This window comes from Triticum aestivum, chromosome 1B (assembly GCF_018294505.1).
Source record: "Triticum aestivum cultivar Chinese Spring chromosome 1B, IWGSC CS RefSeq v2.1, whole genome shotgun sequence".
Lineage (NCBI taxonomy): Eukaryota > Viridiplantae > Streptophyta > Magnoliopsida > Poales > Poaceae > Triticum > Triticum aestivum.
Window position 1 is genome coordinate 407,414,109 of NC_057795.1, and position 23,066 is coordinate 407,437,174.

At 44.2% G+C, this 23,066-nt stretch overlaps 1 protein-coding gene across 1 annotated transcript; it reads right to left on the bottom strand.

The window, feature by feature from the left end:
- Nucleotides 1-17,942: 17,942 nt before the first annotated feature.
- On the bottom strand, nucleotides 17,943-20,512 carry LOC123127682 (scarecrow-like protein 6). The gene has a single exon (XM_044547469.1). It carries the CDS (start codon nucleotides 20,161-20,163, stop codon nucleotides 18,289-18,291), a length of 1,875 nt encoding a protein of 624 aa, XP_044403404.1. The 5' UTR covers nucleotides 20,164-20,512; the 3' UTR covers nucleotides 17,943-18,288.
- Between the last annotated feature and the right edge of the window lie 2,554 nt (nucleotides 20,513-23,066).

Sequence of the window (23,066 nt, forward strand, 5' to 3'; positions counted from 1 at the left end):
AGAGAGAAGAAGCCATCTAGCTACTAGCTATGGACCCATAGGTCTGTGGTAAACTACTCACTCATCATCAAAGGGGTAACAAGATTGATGTAGAAGCCTTTCATGATCGGTCCCCCCCCCCTGGCAGAGTGTCGGAAAAGGCCTCCAAATGGGATCTCGCAAGAACAGAAACTTGCCGTGGCGGAAAAAAGTGTTTTGGGTCGCTCTCCATTATTTTCCCAATTTTAGAGAATTTATAGAGGCAGAATTGGGTCAAACGGAGCAAAGGTGGGGCCACAAGGCACCAGGGCGGGTCCATCGCACCTACCCCGTGGGCGCGCCCTAGTGTCTTGTGGCCACCTCCTTCGCCTTCCGATTTCCTCTCGAAGCTTATTGTCTCTTATGTCCAGAAAAAATCATCAACAAGTTTCGTGGAATTTGAACTTCGCTTGGTACTCATTTCCTGGAAAACCAAAAACAGGCAAAAAAACAGCAACTGACACTTGGCACTAAGTTAATAGGTTAGTCCACAAAAAATATATATAATGACTTATAATTGCATATAAAACATCCAATTTTGATACGATAATAGCATGAAACTATAAAAAAAATACATATGTTGGAGACGTATCAAGCATCCCCAAGCTTACTTCCTGCTCGTCCTCGAGTAGGTAAATGATAAAAATAGAATTTTTGATGTGGAATGCTAACTGACATGTTTATCATGTAATGTCTCTTTTGTGGTATGAATAATAAGATCTGAATGATTCAAAGCAACAGTCTATACTTTGCCATAAAACAATAATAATAAGGCATACCAAAAAACAATCATGCCTTTCAAAATATCAATGATAAAGAATGTTATTCCTAGAAAATCATATAGCCTTGTCATGCTCCATCTTCTTAACACGGAGTATTTATCATACACAACCCCGATGACAAGCCGAGCAATTGGTTCATACTTTTTAACGCGCTTTAGTTTTTCCAATCCTCACGCAATACATGAGCGCAAGCCATGGATATAGCACTATGGGTGGAATAGAGTATGGTGATATAGATAGTATGGAGAAGACAAAAAAGGAGAAAGTCTCACATCGACGAGGATAATCAAGAGGCTATGGAGATGCCCATCAATTGATGTCAATGCAAGGAGTTGAGTTTGACATGCAACGGATGAACTAAGAGTTATAAGTCTATGAAAGCTCAAAAAGAAAACTAAGTGGGTGTGCATCCAACTTGCTTTCTCATGAATACCTCGAGCATTTGAGGTAGCCCATCATTCGAATGTACAGGCCAAGTTCTATAATGAAACTTTTTCCACTAGTTATCTAAATATGAAGCATAGGAGACTCTCTATATGAAAAACATGGTGCTACTTCGAAGCACAAGTGTGGAAAGGATAGTAACATTTCTTTCTTTTTCTCATTTTTTTTCTTTTTTTTCTTGGGCTCTTTTTGGCCTCTCTGTTTTTGTCCGGAGTTTCATCCCGACTTGTGGGGGAATCATAGTCTCCATCATCCTTTCCTCACTTGGGACAATGCTCTAATAATGAATGTGATGATCATCACACTTCTATTTACTTACAACTCAACTCGATACTAGAACAAAATATGACTTATATGAATGCCTCTGGCGGTGAACCAGGATGTGCAATGATCTAGCATAACATGTATAAAAAATGATGAACGGTGGCTGAGCTACAAATACTATGTTAGCTATATGATCATGCAAAACAATATGACAATGATGATGTGTGTCATAAAAATAGAAAGGTGGAAGTTGCATGGCAATATATCTCGGAATGGCTATGGAAATACCATAATAGGTAGGTATGGTGACTGTTATGAGGAAGATATAAGGAGGCTTATGTGTGATAGAGAATATCATATCAGGAGGTTTGGATGCACCGGCGAAGTTTGCACCACATCTCATGGTGAGAAAGGGCAATGCACGGTACCGAAGAGGCTAGCAAATTGCGAAAAGGTGAGAGTGTGTATAATCCATGGACTCACATTAGTCATAAAGAACTCACATACTTATTGCAAAAGTTTATTAGCCATCGAAGCAAAGTACTACTACGCATGCCCCTAGGGGGATAGATTGGTAGGAAAAGACCATCGCTCGTCCCCAACCACCACTCATCAGGAAGAGAATCAATAATAAATCATGCTCCAACTTCATACTCCCTCCTTTCCGGTTTATAGGTCTCAATTCAAAAATCTCACCAACCAAGGTAGATGGTGAGTGGTGGAATACTTTTTGTAGTTTGCAAAAGCACCCAATTAATGCTCTTGTTTTCCTCAAAAAATTATGTTTACCAATGTATTAATTGCAATGCATGCATGCATAAAGTACATGCATTGGTCATTTTTCTCTTAATACTTGCATGCAATGATTTAATGCACATTGGAATCTGAAAATGTGATGGGGAACAACTAAATTGAGCCTTATAAAATGAAAAAACTAAAATTTTGAGATAAGCCCTATAAACCGAAAAGGAGGGAGTAGCATAACAAGAGACTATACGTGCATGCTTCGGGAATCACAAACCTTAACACCAATATTCTTACTAAACCATAATTACTCGCTAGCACAACCCACATGTTACCACCTTTATATTGCAAAACTATTGCAAGGAATCAAACTTATCATATTCATTGATCTACATGCAATTTTTTATTATATCCCTCTTGAATACCAATCATATTAGGACCAATTTCATAACTTGTAATAATTGCCATTACTATTCTGAACTCTCAAAATAATATAAGTGAAGCATGAGAGTGCAACTATTTCTTTAAAATATAAACACCTCATGCTCTAAAAGATATAAGTGAAGCACTAGAGCATCTGCCTAGCTCAAAAGATATAAGTGAAACACATAGAGTATTCTAACAATCATGAATAATATGTGTGTACCTCTAAAAAAGTTTTGTTCAGGAAATATTGTTGTGGTAAACTAAAAGGCAAACAAAGCAAAGACTCATATAATACACGACGCTCCAAGCAGAACTCATATCATGTGATGAATAAAAATATAGCTCCAAGTAATATTACCGATAGTAGGTAGAAGAAAGAGGGGATGCCTTCTGGGGCATCCGCAATCTTAGATGCTTGGCAGTCCTTGAATATTACCTTGGGGTGCCTCAGGCATCCCCAAGATTAGGCTCTTGCCACACCTTGTTCCTTCACACATTGTGATCCGACTCAAAACTTGAAAACTTCAGCACATAAAACTCAACAAAAACCTTCGTGAGATCCATCAGTATAACAAAGTAAATCACCACTTTAGGTACAGCTGTAAACCCATTCATATTTATTATTGAATTATACCTACTATATTCTAAGATCACCATGGCTTATACCCCCTGATACAATCCATCTATTCATCAAAAAAAGCAAACAACGCAACGAAAAATGAATCTGTCAAAAACAGAATGCTCTGCAAAGATTCGTACGATGACCATACTTCTGTAACTCCAAAAATTCTGAAAATGGGGAAAATGTGGGAAATTTTTAGATCAATAATGTGTAAAAAACTCATAACTTTATCACGTACTAGTGAATTTAAACAATCATGTTACTGGGCAAAAAAGTTTATGTTTTTGCACAGAATTAAAGCAACTATCATCCAAATCACCCCAAAGGCTTTACTTGGCACAAACACTGATTTAAACACAAAACACAACCATAATAGAAGCATAACGGTGTGCACACCGAAAAACATAAAAAGAACTAGAATAAATAAGATGGCTATTGGGTTGTCTCCCAACAAGCGCTATTGTTTTACGCCCATAGCAAGGCGTAATGCATAGTTTCAAGTGTTATCATCTTTCTTATTTTCAGCAAGAGATGTGTCTTTATCAAGAGGGTTTTCAAAGAAAACATGGAACACATCATCAACCAAAATCTTAGCATCATTAAGTTGACCATCTTCATACCCATCTTGGTTTCCTTTTACAATCCAAATGTATTGTTTATTAATACCATTGAAAACTTGTTGGATGATGTTTAAAGGAGGAACTTCCTTTTTAGTATTCTCATCAAAAGTGTGGTTGTCATGAAATAAATGTCTCAACAAGTAATCTTCATTACATAAAATTTCATCTATCACCTATTTTTCACGACTCATACCATAAAAATCAAAAAAAATCTCTAGCTTCTTGCACTGTGTAATCAAATTCATTCATGAGAATAAGGGTAGCTATCTTTTTAGCCTTAGGATTGTTTATAACTGGTAGCTCATAAAACAACCTTTTCAAAGTAGGATGGGTGTGGATGAATCTTCTCTCAAGTTTAAGAACTAGTGCGGAATAGCTACGACATAATTTTTGGTTCTTCTAAGAATAGGAATATCATCACAAACCAAAGTTCTCGTGCAATTAAAGAATTCTTGGATAACACTTTTTCCTATCATATTCCCATGCCCCCATCCTGAAAGTTTTAGCATCCAAATTCGTAGGAATTTCAACTTTAGGAGTTTTATCATCCTCAATTTTTTCAATGACAAAATCAGCCATGATAGCAACTTCAAGCAAGCAAACAAGCATAGAAGCAAAAAAAAAGCAAATAGGAAATATTTTTTTATTTTTGTGAAAACGTTTCAGAAGTTGGGGAGATGAAAACGAGAGGCAAATGGCAAACTGAGTAAATGAGTAAATGCAAGGAGATGAAAGTTTATGCGATGGTACTTGATAGATGTTGATGTTGTCTCCCCGACAACAACACTAGAAATTATTCCTGCTACTTGTGAGCTGAGTTGAGTTTTCCCCGAAGAGGAGAGGACGATGTTGTACATTAGAGATAACTATTTCCCTCAGTTAAGAATCAAGGTTATCAATCCAGTAGGAGAACCAAGCAACACTTTGATAGCAGTACCTACACACAAAATAACAAATACTTGCACCCAACGCAAACAAGGGGTTGTCAATCCCGTGGTGGTTAATTGCAAGGATCAAATCTCGTATTGATAGATAGATAAATAAAAACACAAAATAAAGTAAAGTAAATAAAATTGCAGCAAGGTATTTTTGAATTTTAATATATGAAAAAAATAGACCCAGGGCCATAGTTTTCACTAGAGGCTTGTCTCTTGAAAATAACATATGGTGGGTAAACAAATAACTGTTGGGCATTTGATAGAAAAGTGAATAATTATGATGATATCCAAGGCAATAATCATGTATATAGGCATCACGTCTGAGACAAGTAGACCGACTCCTGCCTGCTGATACGTCTCCAAGTATCTATAACTTTTTATTGTTCTATGCTATTATAGTATCAATCTTCGATGTTTTTCTGCATTTACTAGCAGTTATATATCTTTTTTGGGACTAACCTATTAACTTAGTGCCCACTGCCAGTTGCTGTTTTTTGCTTGTTTTTGGTGTTCCAGAATATCGGTACCAAAGGAAGTCCAAAGGCCACGAAACATTTTTGGAGATTTTTTCTGGACAAAAGAGACACTAGAAGCATCGGGAGGAAGCCAAAACCCTATTTCCGCCACCGCAAGTTCCTGTTCTCAGGAGATCCCATCCGGGGGCCTTTTACGGCACTCCACCAGAAGGAGAATAAATCATGGAAGGGCTCTACATCAACCTTGATGCCCTTTCGATAATGTGTGAGTAGTTTACCACAGACCTGCGGGTCCATAGTTAGTAGTTAGATGGCTTCTTCTCTCTATTTGATCTTCAATACAATGTCCTCCTCAATGTTCTTGGAGATCTATTCGATGTAATCACTTTTTGTGGTGTTTGTTGGGATCCGATGAATTGTGAGTTTATGATCAGATTATATATGAATATTATTTGAGTCATCTCTAAACTCTTCTTTGCATGATTATTATAGCTTTGTGTATCTTTTCGATCTATTGATTTGGTTTGGCCAACTAGATTGATTTTTTTTGCAATGAGAGAGGTGCTTTGTGATGGGTTCGATCTTGCGGTGCTTAATCCCACTGACAGAAAGGGACATAACACGTATTTGTATTGTTGCCATTAAGAATAAAAAGATGGGGTTCATTCATGCGTGAATTTACTTTGTATACATCATGTCATCTTGCTTAAGGCGTTACTCCGTTTTTTATAAACTTAATACTCTAGATGCATGCTCGATAGCGGTCGATGTGTGGAGTAATAGTAGTAGATGCAGAATCGTTTCAGTCTACTTTTTTCGTACATGATGCCTATATACATGATCATTGCCTTAGATATCACCATGATTATTCATTTTTCTATCAATTGCCCAACAGTAATCTATTTATCCACCGTATGCTATTTTCGAGAGAGAAGGCTGTAGTGAAAACTATGACCCCCGGGTCTACTTTTATCATAAATTAAAAATCCAAAAATACATTGCTGCAATTTTATTTACTTTTATTTGTTTTGTGTACTATCTATCAATCTACCACTACTAAATTTGATCCTACAAATAACCGCAGAGGGATTGACAACCCCTTGTTCGCGCTGGGTGCAAGGATTTGTTATTTTGTGTGCAGGTGTTGCTGACGAGTTGTTGCGTCTCCTACAGGATTGATAACCTTGGTTTCATAAATGAGGGAAATACTTCTCTCTACTGTACCGCATCATCCTCTCCTCTCCGGGGAAATCCCAACGCAGCTCACAAGTAGCAGGAAAAATTTCTGGTGCCGTTGTCGGGAAGACATCATCAACATCTATCAATTACCTAAGCATAAACTTGCATCTCCTTGCAATTATTTTATTTGCCTTTGCCTCCCGTTTTTATCTCCCCCACTTTTAAAAAGTTTTTACAAAAATACAAAAATATTTTTGTTTGCCTTCTTTGTGTTTGTTTCTTTGAAGTTGCTATCATGACTAACTGATGAAAAACAAAGAGGGCTCTTATGAATTTGCTAAAGAAAAATAATCTTGCCGATGATGATCCTCATAAAGAAGAATACACTATCATGCATCTACAATGAAGAAAAAGTCATCACATATAAGGGGTCAAAGGAGGAACCTCCTCCTAAACTTAATCTTACGGATTCGTACCCCGATAAATTTAGCCTTTTGATTATTTTTGCTTGCCCCAGAGAAAGTTTGCTGCTGAAAGAAGGGAGTATGAGATGAGAATGAATGATCTCCCTCATTTTTATTACAACACTTGAAACTATGCATTGCGCCTAGCAAGGGGCGTAAAACAATATCGCTAGTTGGGAGACAACCCAATAGTTATCTCAATTTTCCTTTTTTTTCTAGTTTTTTTGTGGCACACAATTATGTTACTGTTATGGTTGTGTTTTTGTGTTTTAGTTAGTGTCTGAGCCAAGTAAAGCCTTGGAATGATTTGGATGATAGTTGCTTTGATTCTATGCAAAAACTGAAACTTTTGCGTCCAGTAGCAGAAGTTTCAAGTCTTGGCTCAAAATAGAATCCTCCAAAATTCAGATGATAGATTATGATCAAAATTCTAAGAAATGGAATCCTCCAAAATTCAGATGATAGATCTTGATCAAAACTCCTAAGAAATAGAATCCTCAAAAATTCCAATGATATATTATGAATCAAAGATCTCCTTACCTAGGATTCTGCAAAACTGAAAATGAATTATGAAAAAAGTTCACTCTTTCGTGTATATGCTCACGCACCACACCACAACGGAGCGGATCTGGTTGCTTACGTTTATATATTGCTTGTTGCATCGCAACTCGCTTGAATCATAGAGGAAAGGGGTGCAAAACCAGATACTTGCAACTTTTAGGGTTGTTTGGGTCATACTGGAAAGTTGTCATCATTTGCCACATGTTTGTCACACATGGCTAAGCTTACGCAATCAAATGAACGTCACACTTGAGCCAATCTTGTCACACTTTTCTAAATCAATGACACGCGGGGTCTAGTTTGCATTAAAGAAATCTTTGCCATAAGTGTGACTCCAAACCAAACAGCAAAAGTTCTTTAACTTGTAACGTGACAAAGTGTGCAAGCTTAGCATGCCAAGCAAACACATAGCGTCGATAAGTTTCAGCCGCCGTGATCGTCGACGATTACGGATTAGAACTACTACGAGATGTTACGTGATTACGGATTAGAAGACGACCGGCAGGCATTCCCCGGCTTAGTCGTTAAGCTGTCGTGTGCCCATTTGTTAGCATGACTAGTACCCACGAACAAGATAGAACAGTACTGTAGCACACCAGTGTGGATGTTCCAGACAGGAGCATAAAGCAACTACAGGAAAATGGATGGTACTGTGCGTACACTTGTTCAGCATTGATTAACACCACGGAGCATTCATCAATTCCGGCCGCCGTTATCGTTGGCATTATGACGCTCTTACACGATCCAGCGTCTCCATCAAGATCCATTACGAACTGGATGACAGCGTGCATGTTGACGAGGTCTTGTACGTCTACAACATTTGGACGTCAAATCTAGTCGCGTGGTTACTAGTGCTGCTCATCTAGAACCTTCATTAATTCCATGCAAAAAAATAAAATAAACATGAATTACCTGTTTTAAAACAGTTAGTTAGGCTCGAAGAGACGGCCCGTACTGCCACTTTTCTGACCATGATTCTCGTACTTCCTTTTAAATTTGTACTGAACCAACCAGGTGACACATGTGGTAAGCAATCCAAATTATTTTAAAAAAACTGTGTAATAAACCAATGATAAGTAATATGGATAGGAGAGTACTTATTTTTTTTAGACTTTTACTAATTCAAAATTTGTACCAGATTTCTAAAGATTGTTTTTCTATGCCTTCAAGAACACATAAGTTTCAACATCCACTATGACGCCTCCAGGGATTGAATCATAATTCCAGCTTTTTTCAGGTGTTATATCCAAATAGATTTTTGGACAATATTCACATTTTTCGTTCTTTTGTACTTGTATTTTTTTTGCCAAATTTGGGTACCTTTTCCTCTTTATATTTTTATTTAGTTCTATGATCCAAATATGCTCTAGATCATGCAGAATTTGAGCTGGATCTGGTGAAATCCCTGAATGCCATTTGAACTTCTAGTGTTCCAAACAAGATGAGAACATAATGGTGAAACTTGGACACTTTCATATTTCAAGAAGGATAGCTCGTGTGGGCATCTCCAACGAGGATCATCAAAATGCCATCAAATATCCAAACCAAGCCGTTCGGGCACTTTTAGGCCTTCAACTGAAAGTGCAACTAATCCCCGGGTGATTTTGATAATACATGACAATATATAGCTCATTGAACTAATATACTTTCAAGATAAATATTTCAGGATGTTCTATGATTGACATGGCATGGATTAGAGATGTGGACCCTTCAAAATGCTAAGGACAAAGATTGGCAAAAGCTCAAGACTCTTCCTTTCTATTTTAGTGGTCCAAGATAGGAAAGTCAATACTATTAAAAGGGGATGAGGTGTTGCTTAATGATCTGGTTGCTCAAGTGCTTAGTGATATTGCTCCAAAACCCTCAACCACTTTCTCCATCCAAATATGTCCAAACCCTAATTTCCAAACACGGCCCCATCGATATTTCCTATCCGGCGCCATCGAGGTCGGTTGACATAGCCACTGCCTAAACCCTAATAGTTCGGTCTAACCGATACGGATCTCGGTCACACCGGGATGGCCTGGCCAACTCTCTGTTGACTGTTGCAATTATTTTGGTCTCATCAAGAATTGCAATCGGTCTCACCGATATGGTTTGACCAACTCCCTGTTGCCTTATTGCTTCACTTCGGTCTCATCGAGTTGATGCAATTAGTGCCACCGAGACGAGGTTTGCCCTAAGCTCTAACACATTGGTCCCACCGAGTTGTTCCAGTCGGTCCCACCGAGATTTCTAACGTTCACATTTTTGAACTGATCGGTGCCACTGAGTTTCACCATTCGGTCCCACCGAGATGAGTCAAATGTGTGTAAGGTTGGATTTCGTGTGGAGGCTATATATACCCCTCCACCCCCTTCTCTATATGTGAGAGAGCCATCAGAATGTGCCTACACTTCCATCATTCATTTTCTGAGAGAGAACCACCTACTCATGTATTGAGATCAAGAGATTCCATTCCAACCATTTGAACCTTGATTTCTAGCCTTCCCCAAGTTGCTTTACACTTAAATCCTTCTTCCACATAGCTAAATCTCTGAGAGAGAGTTGAGTGTTGGGGAGACTATCATTTGAAGCACAAGAGCAAGGAGTTCATCATCAACATACCGTCTATTACCCTTTGGGAGTGGTGTCTCCTAGATTGGTTAGGTGTCACTTGGGAGCCTTCGACATGTTGTGGAGTTGAACCAAGAAGTTTGGAAGGGCAAGGAGATCGCCTACTTCGTGAAGATCTACCCAAGTGAGGCAAGTCCTTCGTGGAAGATGGCCTTGGTGGGATAGACACGGTTGCTTCTTCGTGGACCCTTCATGAGTGGAGCCCTCCGTGGACTCACGCAACCGTTACCCTTCGTGGGTTGAAGTCTCCATCAATGTGGACGTACGATAGCACCACCTATCGGAACCACGCCAAAAATCTTCGTGTCTCCATTGCGTTTGCCTTCTCCAAACCCTTCTCCTTACCATCATATGCAATGTTTTACTTTCCGCTGCTATACTCTTAGAATGCATGTGTAGGTTGATTGCTTGACTTGTGCTTATTGCTAAAATCTGTCCACAACTAAAATTTGGGAATGATAGATGTTTTATTTGGTCAAGTAGTCTAATCACCCCCCCCCCTCTAGACATACCATTGGTCCTACATCAATGCTAAATTGTAGCAAGGGAGAGTTCTCGGGGAGTCCGGGCGTACTCAACATCTCCATGTCGGACTCCGACACCCTGGACCCACCCAAAAACCCTATTAGGTGTCCTCTATAGAACCCTCTGCGCAAGCACTCCTGGTTGACCGGCTGCTCGGCTATCCGCATTCACGGCAGCATGATGACCGAGAAGCCTATCCAAATGCTAAGACGCTTGGCGGGCCTTCCAACACTGTAGCGCTGACGGCAATGATGTGGTTGAGGAGGGACGTGCCGATGGCACTATAGGCATGGCCTACTATTGGAAATATGAGCAATTTACCGAATGATTTTATTAATAGAAATACTAGATAAAGCATGACTAGTATAGCAGTGATGAAACAAGCCATGCTATTTGAAAAAGAGAAGGTAAATAATATCTGCATGTATGAGCTAGAACTGATCATCTCTAGAGTAGACAGTAGATCAAGATGCATATATGAAGTAGAGATTAACATGTGTAGAGCAAACACTAGTAGAAGGAACTGTTGCAGGACTTCTAACAGAAAAGATTAGAACACGTACTGGACAGCAGCCGGAGTAGAGGCACTAGACTTGGGGTCGGTGTCCTCCATGTCATCGAGGAGGTTGTCGATGTCGGGGAAGTAGTCGCCGGAGTCCGGGGCGTCCGTGACGAAGAAGTCAGTAGTCGCGCAGAGCGCTCCCCAAAAACCTTATCACCCTTCTCTCGTACAGGACTCAAAGAGGTGCGGTTTCGGGGGCCTACTGTACCGACCTGCGGTGCATGCCGCAAGCCGGGATGAGGAAGAATGTAGCAGCAGCGCAATGCTCAGGAACTTGTGGTGAGAGGAGGAAGAGATCCTGGTGTGTCTCTCTGAGAGGAGCGACCTCCCTTTTATAGGCGCAAGAGAAGGAGGCGAGAGGCTGCGCTGGGAGCTGAAGAGAACGAGGGAGACGAATGAACAGGCAGCAGGTGAAGAGGTGTGCCGTTCGTATTCAATCTCCACTATAGCAAAACATTTCAGCTTTCGCGTGACCTTTCGTATAGCCGTAGTGCGTGGCAAAAATTTACATCGGCTCGGCTCATTCCCGCAACCCGCGGCGCGTCGTGGCGTGGCGTGGCGTGGCGGGCGGCGGAGGAGGAGCGCGCGTGGATGTCCCTCTTGTTCTCATGCTCATACAAGTGGGGAATGAGCCTCCTTATAAAAAGGTCTAACTCCCTCTAAACTAGCAATGTGGGACTAAACTTTAGTTCCACCTCTTGCCTTGCACGAATGGGCTGCGTAGGCCTCTAGGATTTATTAGGAATTTCTGAAACTGCTATTAGGCTGGCCCATAATAGACAAAATTCCAGCAATCCCCCACCAGATCCCAGAGGCACACAAAATTTGCCTTTGGTTCCAAAACACTGTTTTATATACCGGCACTGCAGTGGAGACTGTTAAGTTGAACTTCCACCTAGAACTCTATGCTACACTAGTAAGCAACTTGAACAGTGGACTGGGCCTTGAACTATAAGTTTTCTGCGAATATAGCTTCACATAAAGCCTTGACCGATACGTGGCTACCGTGGGTCTTCCCCGCGGGTGGAGCTTAAGCGTCATACTCCGAGACCTTTCATGAGTTTACTAGAGAGAACCCTACTCTCATAGATTGCGACGTTTAACAATCAGACTCATATAGGTGCGTTCTTCAAAAGATGTTCTGCAGGACAACATCTCTGCTTCAAAGAGCCACTTAGAACATATTAATATATACATCAACCTGCCATGCAGATTAGGAGAGTATTGCATCTTCATGGAGTGGTATTTTTAACAGTAAGGATACTCTCCTCCCAGTTGACCAACAGCTTGTCTTCCACATCTAATTCACGGGATCTCCGATCACAAAGAATAGGTTACCACTATGAACAACTCATATTGTGGGTCTTATACCCATCTCCCTCGATGCATTATCTATCACATTACGTGATAGACCCTTAGTAAAAGGATCTGCCAGATTTTTAGACGTTTGGATATAATCCAATGCAATAACTCCGGAGTTTTTCATTTTCTTGACAGACTTTAACCTTCTCTGAACGTGTCTTGATGACTTCATGTTATCCTTTGAATTGTTCACTTTCGTGATCACAGTTTGATTATCGCAGTTCATAAGGATACCCGGTATAGGTTTCTCAACAACCGGCAAGTCATTCAAGAGCCGACGAAGCCAATCTGCTTCGACCGTAGTAGTATCTAGTGTTGTGAGTTCTGCTTCCATTATTGACCTCGTTAAGATGGTCTGCTTGCAAGACTTCCAAGAAATAGGGCCACCTCCATGAGTGAATACATATCCGCTCGTGGCCTTTATCTCATCAGCATTTGAGATCCAGTTTGAGTCACTATACCCTTCAAGCACCTTTGGGTGCCCAGTGTAGTGAATTCCATAATTCGCAGTGCCTTTCAAATAACGCAAAACTCTCTCTAGAGCTTTCCAATGCACATCTCCTGGTTTTGAAACAAACCGACCCAGTATGCTAACAGCAAAAGAGATGTCAAGTCTTGTAGCATTGGCTAAGTACATAAGCGAGCCAATAATCTGAGAATACTTCAATTGATCTCTAGCAATTCTTCGATTCTTTCAAAGCAGCACGCTAGCATCATATGGTGTTGGAGAGGGCTTGCAGTCACTATAGCCAAAGCGACTCAAGATCTTTTCCACATAGTGAGATTGAAGCAATGTAATCCCACCATCATCATCTCTCAACAACTTGATGTTCAGAATGACATCAGCCACTCCTAAATCCTTCATCTCAAAACAGCGAGATAGGAAATCCTTGACCTCCTTAATAACATTCAGATTTGTTCCAAAAATCAGTATGTCATCAACATACAAGCAAAGCATAACTCCCTCGCCCCCACCATGGCGATAGTACACACATTTGTCAGCTTCGTTCACAACAAAGCCTGTAGCTGTTAAAGTTCTTTCGAACTTCTCATGCCACTGTTTGGGTGCTTGCTTGAGTCCATACAAAGACTTCAGCAATTTCAAACTTTCCCTTCCTGACCATCTATTACAAACCCATCTGGTTGTTCCATATAAATTTCCTCATCCAACTCTCCATTTAGGAAAGCAGTCTTAACATCCATTTCATGAACGAGAAAACCATGTGAGGCAGCTAGTGAAAGTAGAACTCGAATAGTGGTCAGTCGAGCCACAGGTGAGTAAGTATCAAAGAAGTCTTCACCTTCCTTTTGGGTATAACCCTTTGCCACGAGCCGAGCCTTGTACTTTTCAATAGTACCATCAGGCCTAAGCTTATTCTTGAATACCCATTTGCATCCTATAGGTTTGCACCCATAAGGACGATCAATTATCTCCCAAGTTTCATTCGCCAAGATGGAATCCATCTCGCTATGAACCGCTTCCTTCCAATAGTCAGCATCTTCCGATGCATAGGCCTCCGAAATAGAACTGGGAGTGTCATCTATGAGATACACAAGAAAATCATCACCAAAGGACTTTGCAGTCCTCTGTCTCTTGCTCCTAGTAGGAACTTCATTGTTTTCCTCCACAGGACTTTCAAAGTGTTCCATTGAAATGGCAGGTTCGGTAATTGTAACTGGTTTCTGATTCGATGAACTAGGCATCTCTTGATTAGATGAGGTAGCCATATCCTTCATGGGAAAGATATCTTCAAAGAAAGTCGCATCATTCGACTCCATGATCGTACCTACATTCATGTCAGGTACCTCAAATTTTACAACCAAGAATCTATATCCAATGCTATGAAAAGCATATCCCAGGAAAACACAATCCACAGTTTTTGGTCCTAGCTTCCGCTTCTTTGGAATTAGCACATTGACTTTCGCCAAACAACCCCAGGTTCGTAGATAAGAGAGCTTTAACCTTTTCTTCTCCCATTCCTCGAATGGAGTTATCTCTTTGTTCTTTGTGGGAACTCAGTTTAGGACATGACAAGCAGCCAATATCGCCTCCCCCCACCATGCCTTGGAGAGACCCGGTGTGTCTAACATGGCGTTAACCAAATCAGTTAGAGTACGGTTCTTTCTTCCGGCCACCCCATTTGACTGAGGTGAGTAGGGAGGCGTCCTCTCATGGATTATACCATGTTCCGCACAAAAAGTATCAAATTCATTGGAAAAATACTCTCCACCACGGTCGGACCTAAGCCTCTTGATTTTTCGATCAAGTTGGTTTTCCACTTCAGCTTTAAGATCTTGAAAAAGTTCAAAGCCTCATCCTTAGATTTCAGAAGATACACACGGCAGTATCTAGTGGAGTTGTCAATTAACGTCATGAAATATTTCTTTCCATCTTTTGTCAAAACACCATTCATTTCACATAGATCTGAATGTATAAGTTCTAGTGGTGCAAGATTTCTCTTCTCCGCGGTCACGTGAGACTTACGAGGTTGCTTAGCTTGCACACACACTTGACACTTAGATCCCTTGACAGTGGTGAAACTAGGGATTAAGTTCAACTTCGCTAGTCGCGACATGCAACCAAAGTTAACATGACAAAGACGTGAATGCCACACATTTGATTCACTATTGTTGCAAATATGATTAACAACTTTATTGCAAATGTCTGATAAGGATAAAAGAAACAGGCCTCCTGACTCATAGCCTTTACCAACAAAGGTTCCATACTTGGATATTACAAATTTATTCGACTCAAAGATAAGCTTATAGCCATCTCTACACAGAAGAGATCCACTAACAAGATTTTTATTGACGGAGGGGACATAATGCACGTTCTTCAGCCGCACGATCTTCCCCGAAGTAAACTTCAGATCGACCATGCCAACACCACGAACAGAAGACTTTGAACTGTTGCCCATTAGCACGGTTGAAGTCCCTGTGGTCTGATAAGACGAAAACATGGAAATATCACCGCATACATGCACATTAGCACCCGTGTCAATCAACCAATCAGGAGAATGACATACTAAAAGAATAGTGAGAAATATACCATACCCAGCAGCCTTCATGTCAATGTCTCCGATGACAACATTAGCGGGCTTGCCGCCTTTCCCAGGATGATGCTTGTCATAGCGATTAGGACAACTAGGAGCCCAATGATCAGGATCTCCACACACATGACAAGCACCTTTCTTCTTGTCACTCTTCTTCTTGAAGTTCGTGTGTTGTACAACCTTGTTCTTCCCATCAAACTTTGCTTTACCATCAAGCTTGCCCTTGTTCTTGAACTTGTGGGACTGGAAGTTTTTCTTCTGTACCAGATTGGCACTAGATCCTCCCTCAATACCTCGAGCACACGTTTCCTTTGCGCTCGCCTTTTCTTCCACATCAAGAGTACCAATGAGATCCGGAACAGAAAACTCCTGTCTCTTATGCTTCAGTAAGGTAGCAAAGTTCCTCCACGAAGGAGGAAGCTTAGTGATGATACCTCTGGTAACAAACTTGTCCGGTAGGATACAATTGAAGGGCTCAAGTTCTCTAGCAAAGGATTGTATCTCATGAGCTTGCTCAACCACGGAGCGCTCTTCAGTCATCCTGTAGTCATAGAATTGCTCCATGATGTACAGCTCAGTGCCAGCATCCGAGACCCCAAACTTGGCCTCAAGTGCATCCTACATATCTTTTCCATTATCAATTGACGCATAAGCATCAACTATGTTCTCACCAAGAACACTCAAGAGAGCAGCCTTAAACAAAGTATCCATTTTCTGAAAAGCTTGTGCCTGTTGAGCATCAAGTTCTCCTTCAGGTCTACCAAGAGTGGCGTCATAGCAACTCATGGTTTGAAACCATAAGACTGCTCTCACGCGCCACCTCTTATAGTGGATACCCTCAAACATAGGAGGTCTCATGGAAGCAGGAAAACCATTCAAGGTAAATTGCCTATAATAAGGTTTTTGGATTGTTGGAAATATGAGCAATTTACCGAATGATTTTATTAACAGAAATACTAGATAAAGCATGACTAGTATAGTAGTGATAAAACAAGCCATGCTAATTGAAAAAGAGAAGGTAAATAATATCTGCATATATGAGCTAGAACCGATCATCTCTAGAGTAGACAGTAGATCAAGATGCATATATGAAGTAGAGCCTAACATGTGTAGAGCAAACACTAGTAGAAGGAATTGTTGCAGGACTTCTAACAGAAAAGATAAGAACACGTACTGGACAGCAGCCAGAGCAGAGGCACTGGACTTGGGGTCGGTGTCCTCCATGTCGTCGAGGAGGTTGTCGACGTCGGGGAAGTAGTCGTCGTCGGGGAAGTAGTCGTCGGAGTCCGGGACGTCCGTGACGAAGAAGTCAGTAGTCGCGCAGAGCGCTCCCCAAAAACCTTATCACCCTTCTCCCGTACAGGACTCAAAGAGGTGCGGTTTCGGAGGCCTACTATCCCGACCTGCGGTGCACGCCGCAAGCCGGGATGAGGAAGAACGTAGCAGCAGCGCAGTGCTCAGGAACTTGTGGCGAGAGGAGGAAGAGATTCTGGTGCGTCTCTCTGAGAGGAACGACCTCCCTTTTATAGGCGCAAGAGAAGGAGGCGAGGCAAAACGTTTCAGCTTTCGCGTGACCTTCCGTATACCCGTAGTGTGTGGCAAAAATTTACATCGGCTCGTTCCCGCAACCCGCGGCGCGTCGTGCCGAGGCGGGCGGCGGAGGAGGAGCGCGCGTGGATGTCCCTCTTGTTCTCATGCTCATACAAGTGGGGAAGGAGCCTCCCTTATAAAAAGGTCCAACTCCCTCTAAACTAGCAATGTGGGATTAAACTTTAGTTCCACCTTTTGCCTTGCACGAATGGGCTGCGTGGGCCTCTAGGATTTATTAGGAATTTTTGAAATTGCTATTCGGCTGGCCCATAATAGACAAAATTCCAGCACCTACAAGGTCAACATCTGCTACCGTGCCTAGTTTAGTTTATTCTACTTTAAGCTCGTTTTGAACTTGTTAAATTTTATCCGGCTTGCACTTAATATATTGAACTTACTAACTTTTGTGCAAACATTTGGTGATCACAATTGGATGGCCAACTTACTAACTTTTGTGCAAACATTTGGTGATCACAGTTGGATGGCCAACTTACTAACTTTTGTGCAAACATTTGGTGATCACGGTTGGATGGCAGACGTTCAGACGGATGTTTGCCGACCCGTCCGGACATGTCCCCAGACATTTTTGGGTGAAAATTTGGCGATCAGGGTTGGAAAGGCCCAAAGACTCCTAAAAAAACTGGCAGGTAAGACAAGCGGAGAAGAGAACGGTCAAGGACGGAGGGAGCGGGAGAATTAACATTTGAAAACGCCATAACCATTGATTTCACAGCTATAGAGTAGCAACACGTAGAGGATAGAAAGTAGAAACGCACTGCACCACGACACGCACACACCCTGCAACCTGCCAAGCCATGCCAATTCTACTCGTGATCAACTGACACCACAGTTTGAGCATATCGAGCAACCAGCGGCAAATGCAAGGCGACACCATTAACATAGTACTTCCAATTTAGGACACTAAGCGAGACGGATTCGGATCATTACAACGACGAAATACTTTGTAGTAGGATCATTAGTCCTAACTAAGACCGATCGGCTTCTTTTGGCGCCGGCGACGGCGCCGGCGAGGTCGGGGTTGTCAGCACCGCCACGCCGAGACTGACACGAGCTCGGCGCGCTGCCAGTAGAGGCAGAGCGATCCCGGGGCGCGCTTCTCGACGCGGAACCCCCGGACGGGCACCTTGTGCAGCAGCGACTCGGCCTGCGACTCCGCGAACGTGCTGGCCTGCACCGGCGTGAACCCGGCCGACGCGAACACGGCCCGCCACGGCAGCGGCGCCTTCTCGATGGACGCGCGGTGGCGCCCGACCACCCATTGCTCCACGGCCGGCTGGACCAGGAACCGCTCGATCTTGCCGGCCGTGTCCGGGTCCGTGCCCACGGCGTCCACGGACTCAAGGAGGAACACGGTGGACTGGAACGCCTGGAACAGGTGGGCGGCGAAGGGCAGCTCCGTGCGGTCGCACCCGCGGTCCACGGACACGACCACCTTGGCGCCGAGGCTCTTCACGAGGCGGAGGACGGCGGGCATTGCGGCCGCGTGTGCTGCGCCGACGGGGAGGTGGACGGCGAGCGCGTCCCCGCCGGCGATGGCCACGAGCTCCGCGGGGTCGAGGGTGTCGATGTTGAATACGGTGAACTGGAAGAACACGCCGAGCTCCGCGGCGAAGCTGGATAGGTTCTCGTGGATGAGCTGCAGCTCGAGCGGGTGGTGCGACGCCGGCGAGACCAATGCGGTGACCTTGAGCGCCGTCGCCGGGCGGCGCTGCGCGAGCTCCTGCATCAGCGACGCCCACTGCTCGCCCATGCCGATGTCGAAGTCGAGCACGTGGATGCAGCCTGCGCCGCGGAGCCCGTCGAGCACCGCCTGGACGCAGGTGAGGTGCGCGAACTGGAGCACCGGGGAGACCTCGGAGAAGGCCTTGTACGCGCCGAGCTTGAGGACCACGTCGTACGGCGTGGACGCCGGCGGCGCGGGCGTCTCTCCGTTTGGGGAGAGCGCAAGGCGCAAAGCCTCCTTGAAGTAGAAGGCAGAGCGGAGGAGTGGCGTCCCGGCCGCGGGGGCGGCGGGGAGCCGATAATTGAGCCGCGCCAATATCTCGCGTGCGCCGAAGGCGTCGCCCGCCTCGGCAAACTTGGCAGCCTCGGCGAGCTGGTCCACCGTGGCGGCCGCCTCGTCGTTCGCTGTCCCCGCCTTGGGCTTCAGGGCGGGGAAGAACCCGCCCGCCGGAGCGTGATGCCCCTGGAAAGCAGGCAGCTTCGGCGCCGGCGCGCCTGCCATCGGGTGGTGGCGCTTAGGCGGCGGCGGCGCCGACTCGAAGGACGGGTGCGCGCCAAAGAAGGCCGCGTGTGGCTGGGGGTGGTGCTGGTGCTGGTGGAGCAGGAAGCTGGGCGCGTGGCCGAAAGGGGCCCCCTTGGCGTCCTCCATGGCCGGCGCGAACGGAGACAGGCTGGGCCCGAGAGACGCCGCAGGCGGCGACATCATAGACGTGGCGTGGTCGAGCTCCAGAGCAGGCGGATCCATGACGCCGGCCATCCCCGCGGACGCGTCCTCCCCGCCGCCAATGATCCAGCGGAGGAAGGTGCTGTCAGGTCCCGCGAGCCCGGAAGGCGCCGTGCCGTCCCACCCCTCGCCGGCGCCAAGGCCCATGCCCATGTCGAGCGGGGCCAGCTGGTGCGTCCACTCCTCCTTGACCCCCGGCGCAGCAGCAGTAGCATCCTCCCCAGCCGGCCATGCCTGCTGCTGCGGCGGCGGGGAGACGTTCTTGGCGTCGCCGCCGGGCGCGAGGCTCGCCACCTCGGACGACAGCGCGGAAGCCTCGGAGGGCGGGCTGGGGCTGGGGCTGTGGCGGCGGTCGAGCACGGACGTGGGCTCCGCCCAGAAGCCGGCGCTCAGCTTGGGCTGCTGCAGTGTCCCCGCGTGACCCTCTCCAGCAAAGGGCATTCCTCTCATCTAGCCCGGCAGCAACACCTCATACCACCAATCCCCGCCACGCAGCAAGAGTTGGGTGCTTGTGCTGGTCTAGTCTAGTCTTCTCCTTCCTCCGTCGACCTCTTCTCCCTCGTCGCTCGCTCCCTCCAAAGTTGGCTCTGGTGTGGAGTCTACGGGGCCATTAGTAGTGCACAGTCCTAGTAGTAGGGAGCTACCGCTACCAGCAGCACCACCCTTGTACTGCTGTCGCTGTGGCCCCTGTCCCTCTCCTCTTTCCTTTGCGTGTGGGGTGTGAGTGAGGCTGTGGGGGGAGAGCGAGAGTATTTTATTCTCTTGGCAGCGTCTTGATCTTGAAATGATAGCGTGCAACATGAAAAAGGTGATAAAGCGGCCTTCTCTCCCTCCCGCTGAGTACTACTCCACTACTTGCCTTGCTCCTCTACTCTCCTCTCCCTCTCCTGCTTCTTCAACTAGCCAGCCTCTCCTCTCTAGACCACTTTCTCTTTCGCTGCAATGGCTTTCCTACGGTTCGGTGGCAACAGAAAAAGAGAGAGAGAAAGAAAAGAGCTGTGCAAAATTCCTGATGATGCAGGTTAAAAAGAAGGAAGAGAGAGAGAGAGAGAGGGATGTATCTGTCTGTGGACATAAAACTGTTTGCAGGAAGGAAGGAGGAGTACAGTTGTGGCTCGCTCGCCTCGTCTGCATGTGCGCTGGTTTCCATGCCCTGCCACAAATCTATCTGCTCATCTAGCCTTCTCTAGCGCCTAGCTAATCTTTACAACTGTTGCTTGTTGTTGTTGTTGTGGAAAGGTCTTCAACAATTTTAGTAGTATTAGTAGTAGTAATTTGTTTGTGTGCACGTCCTACATGAAAAGTTTCAGTTTATCACGAACTGCATGTTCCACCATTAATTTTAGTTTGCTGGGCGTGATTAGATTTTATTTTCCACTATATCAGCAGGGACAGAAAAGTGCCAAACTCTGGCATGCAAGGACCCCCTGAGAAATTCGTTCATGCAGTCAGTGCAATCAATGCTCATTCCTTTGGTCACACCACCCCAAATCCCAAGTGGCACCATGCCCAGTGTTATCATGAACTCACTCATGGCTGCGTCTTCCTTCAGGGCAGCACTATTTTTCGGGCTGGCCAGGCCAGGAGGCAGGAGTGTACATGTTCAGGCCGGGAGAAGGGCTTGGAGTCCCAAAGGTGAATGAATGAATGAATGAATAATCAACGAGACACCCGAAAAGAGGATGAAACAGCAAAGTTAGAAAGCTGAAGCAGCTGTTTGCACCAAAATGCATCATCATTTCACTCACTGGCGTCAGCTTTTGACCCCTGACGTCGTCCAGTTAAGCACTTGATATCTCTCTCTCTCTCTCTCTCTCTCTCGATTACTTTGCTTCAGAGCACGCTAAAGCATCATTGCTTTTATCCACAAAAGGTACGATCTTCAGAGTCGATCTGTGCTTAAATCTATAACCTTCAAGACTCACTATTAGTCTTCAAAACTCCGCCCAGAATACAGTCTTTCGCACATCCTGTGCTTACTATACCATAAAATAAAATAAAGACCCTGATAAGTGCCGAACGGTACGAATACTTTGATGGCAAGTTTAGTTATGCGAGGATGACAATTCTAGTTGAAAAGCATGACAACTTTCGTGCTTCAGTTTATTTTTTACAGAAACTTGTCGTGTGTCACTGAAATTTGCCACCCTCACGTGATGAAATTGCCATCTAAAAACGTCAGGGCCAGAATACCACGCACCTTACTTGTGGTGCTTATCATTTGAAGAAAAAAGTAGCTGGTAATGGGGCATATATCGGACAAGAACATCGAAGAAGGATTGCAAATCAAAACGTGGTTAAATGACCCGAGACAAGAAAGCAACTGCCGATCATCAGTGAGCACCGCTCACAATCGACGTCAGATGATTAATTTGGTAAAACCGTCCCTGTCCATAGCTGTTGACTGGAAACCTGTAGTTTTCTCCTTTTCATCAGGAAATTATACTTATATGTCAGTGTCATTGGCAGCTGGGGGTTAAACATACGAGTTTCCCTCGTTAATTAGGCTGTCTGTATTTTAAAATCCCCAAGATTGATGCCTACATGCATGCACATAATACATGGTAGCAGGCACAAGGAAACTGTCACCGGCTTAGTTAATTAGATTGCCTAGACTAACTCTAAATGGCATCTGGTTCTCCTCCATTTTCTTCTTCGGATGGGACGTCGACTTAGTTAACAATTTGAGGAGCTTCGAAGCCAGGACTGAAGCGCACTACTACACGTCTTGATGCATACACTCTGCCCATGCCCAGGTCAAATCACATTGTATATATATAACTGAGAACTAGGGCTAGTTTAGAATGTGATAGAGACAAAGCCGTGTGGATTCTTGATGTGAAAGTCTCTACTACGTGCATAAAGCATAACTATAATCTGTTTTACCTAGCACAACATTTATGATATCGACGAGGATGTCGGGGTACGTTAGGGCATCTCGAATGGTGACCCGTAAATTTCCTCCTGCGTGTTGAAATATTAGGCAAGTTCATAATTAATTCTAGTAAATAATTCATTACTAGAACAGAAACTAGCATGCAACAATCTAACAAACTAGATGAATAGCAAAACTTGTACAGCAGCATCGCACACAAAATAGCAACTTTAGAGAGAGACATGAATAGATCATGAAGTACGTACTGTTCGTTACACTACTAGAAAAAGGTTGTTAGTGGTGCACCAGTTTTTACTATTAATGGCGCACTATAGGTGTGCCACTATTACCATGCCACTAGTAACAAATACTAATGGCGCACCTCTGGTGCGCCATTAGTATTGCAGGTAACAGTGGCGCACCTTGTAGTGCGTCATTACTATTGCTACATGTGTGCCACTGGTAACTTGTTTTTTGA

Excerpts from the sequence above, each read along its gene's own strand:
- LOC123127682 (XM_044547469.1), bottom strand. The coding sequence starts at position 20,163 with ATGAGAGGAATGCCCTTTGCTGGAGAGGGTCACGCGGGGACACTGCAG.